Below are 2,242 nucleotides of genomic sequence, written 5' to 3'. Positions count from 1 at the left end.
AGCATAAGAGTTTTTAACACACCCCATTTTCAAAACCAGGCACTGTCATCCCTCTTTAGAGAGCCTGGTGGTGGCCATTTTCCTAAGGCTACACAATGATGTCAAATTTGATATCAACACTCCTCCAGTGTAACATACCACAGCCCAGACATGGATTCAAGTGGTTATCCTGCTGCAGCTTCCAGAGTAGAATGCCACCACTCAAGAAAATTAAGATTTCTAAAAACAGCATTATTCTAAATGAGGATGAGAAATATAAATAGATGTTCATATTTAGAAAGGGAAAGGGTGTTTAGTTTTATTTTAAGGCAGAGCTAGACATGGTAATGTAAGCCTTTAGTCACAGCATTTGGCAGCAGAGGCAGGAGGATCTCTTTAAGTTCCTGACCATCCTGGTTTATATAGTAAGTTCTAGCCTAGTCAGAGTGAGACCTTGTCTCTTACACACAAAATATAGGAACCCTGAGAGTTGGTAGCTACAGAAACAATGTAATATGGGAAGAGAATGGCCAGGAGGGGCAAGCTGCTATGCAGATTTATGTAAAAAGAAGAATAAAGCTATCGATGTAAATTTTACTACTAGTCCAAGGGTAATAGGAATAACCCGAGAACTTTTCAACAACCAGTGTGGGGACTATGGAGGGCTAGTAAAATAGAACACTTGTCAGAGTAATATAAAACAAGGAAGAACAAAAATTAGCATTCATGCCTGCTTTCAAACATGGATTCTGAGACAAGAAGACAATCAGAAGCATCTGCCTTTCGTTTTCTGTTAAACATACTCTAGAATGGGACCTAAAAAGTACAGTCATTAAAATGAATTCATGATTTGCTTCCATATACACTAAAGCCTCAAGTTTTAGCCATAGTCTGGGAACTGCATGTCATTATCTCATTATAGTTTTGTCTTGCTCAGGCCTTTTTCATGATATTTTCATTCTTTTCTGCATCATAAGAAGTCATTCTTCTTCTCATTCAGCTACTGAAGAAAATCTGGTAAAAACTGAAGATAAAATTTAAAGTTAGGCCTGAAGGGCCGCCTGGTCTTCCACCGCACATGTCGCACATGTCTTCAGTGAGATGCCCAAATCTGAGCGAGACAAGAAAGTTTCCTTAACAAAGACTGCTAAAAAAGGCTTGGAACTGAAGCAGAACCTGACAGAAGAGCTGCGGAAATGTGTGGACACCTACAAGTACCTCTTCATCTTCTCTGTGGCCAACATGAGGAACAGCAAGCTGAAGGATATCCGGAATGTCTGGAAGCACAGCTGGATGTTCTTTGGCAAAAACAAGGTGATGATGGTGGCCTTGGGTCGAAGCCCATCTGATGAATACAAAGATAAACTGCATCAGATCATCAAGAAGTTGAGAGGTGAAGTTGGCCTCCTTTTTACCAACCGCACAAAGGAGGACATGAACGAGTGGTTCACAAAGTATACAGAAATGGATTTTGCTCGAGCTGGGAACAAAGCAACTTTAACCGTGAGCTTGCATGTAGGGCCCCTGAAGCAGTTCCTTCATTCCATGGAGCCACAGCTGAGGCAGCTGGGCCTGCCCACTGCACTCAAGAAAAGTGTGGTGACCCTGCTGTCTGACTATGAAGTATGCAAGGAGGGCGATGTGCTGACCCCAGAGCAGGCCCGTGTCTTGAAACTTTCTGGGTATGAGATGGCTGAATTCAAAGTGACCATCAAATATATGTGGGATGCCCATTCGGGAAGATTCCAGCAGATGGTCGATGACCTGCCTGAGAGCGCACCTGAGTCTGAGGGAGAGTCAGAGGAAGAGGATGACAGCTGGGATTGCAGGATGTGGGACTAAGGCTTTCTAGCAAGTTCTTCATCTCCATTGGACCACCGGGACTGCTGTCCCCACTCTGGAGGGAGCAGCTGTCGATTTTGCTGTGGATAAAGGCAAGGGAGGGTGCTGGGGCAGGACTTTGTTTCTACAAAGAATAAAATTTTGTCCACCGGGTTTTCCCTGTGGAAAGCAAGAGACTTTTCCTAGAGGGAAAAAATAATTAAAGTTAGTTTTTGTTTAGGAACTAATTGATGTCCTTTTTTCTTAGCTTCCAAATATGGCATCAGTAAGTCAACATGTAAAGAAAAAAAATGGACCACTGTTAAAGGTGACACCTCAGAGAACAGAATCAACCCTTGAATTCTTACCATTTCTAGACAGATGCCATTGAGACAGGTTGGTTGTGACAATGTTCTTTAGTGCTACATGTTCTTTTTCAATA

At 42.5% G+C, this 2,242-nt stretch overlaps 1 protein-coding gene across 1 annotated transcript; it reads left to right on the top strand.

The window, feature by feature from the left end:
- The first annotated feature begins 1,080 nt into the window (after positions 1-1,080).
- Positions 1,081-1,821, top strand: LOC118591184 (mRNA turnover protein 4 homolog). The gene has a single exon (XM_036199315.1). The coding sequence runs from the start codon at positions 1,081-1,083 to the stop codon at positions 1,819-1,821; it is 741 nt and encodes a 246-aa protein (XP_036055208.1).
- The last annotated feature ends 421 nt before the right edge of the window (positions 1,822-2,242 follow it).

This window comes from Onychomys torridus, chromosome 9 (genome assembly GCF_903995425.1).
Source record: "Onychomys torridus chromosome 9, mOncTor1.1, whole genome shotgun sequence".
In the NCBI taxonomy this organism is placed as follows: domain Eukaryota; kingdom Metazoa; phylum Chordata; class Mammalia; order Rodentia; family Cricetidae; genus Onychomys; species Onychomys torridus.
Note: the sequence above shows the minus strand (reverse complement) of the source record. Positions and strands in the feature narration are given on the sequence as shown.

What these genes read in the sequence shown, in the direction of transcription:
- LOC118591184 (XM_036199315.1), top strand. Translation starts at nt 1,081, where the DNA reads ATGCCCAAATCTGAGCGAGACAAGAAAGTTTCCTTAACAAAGACTGCT.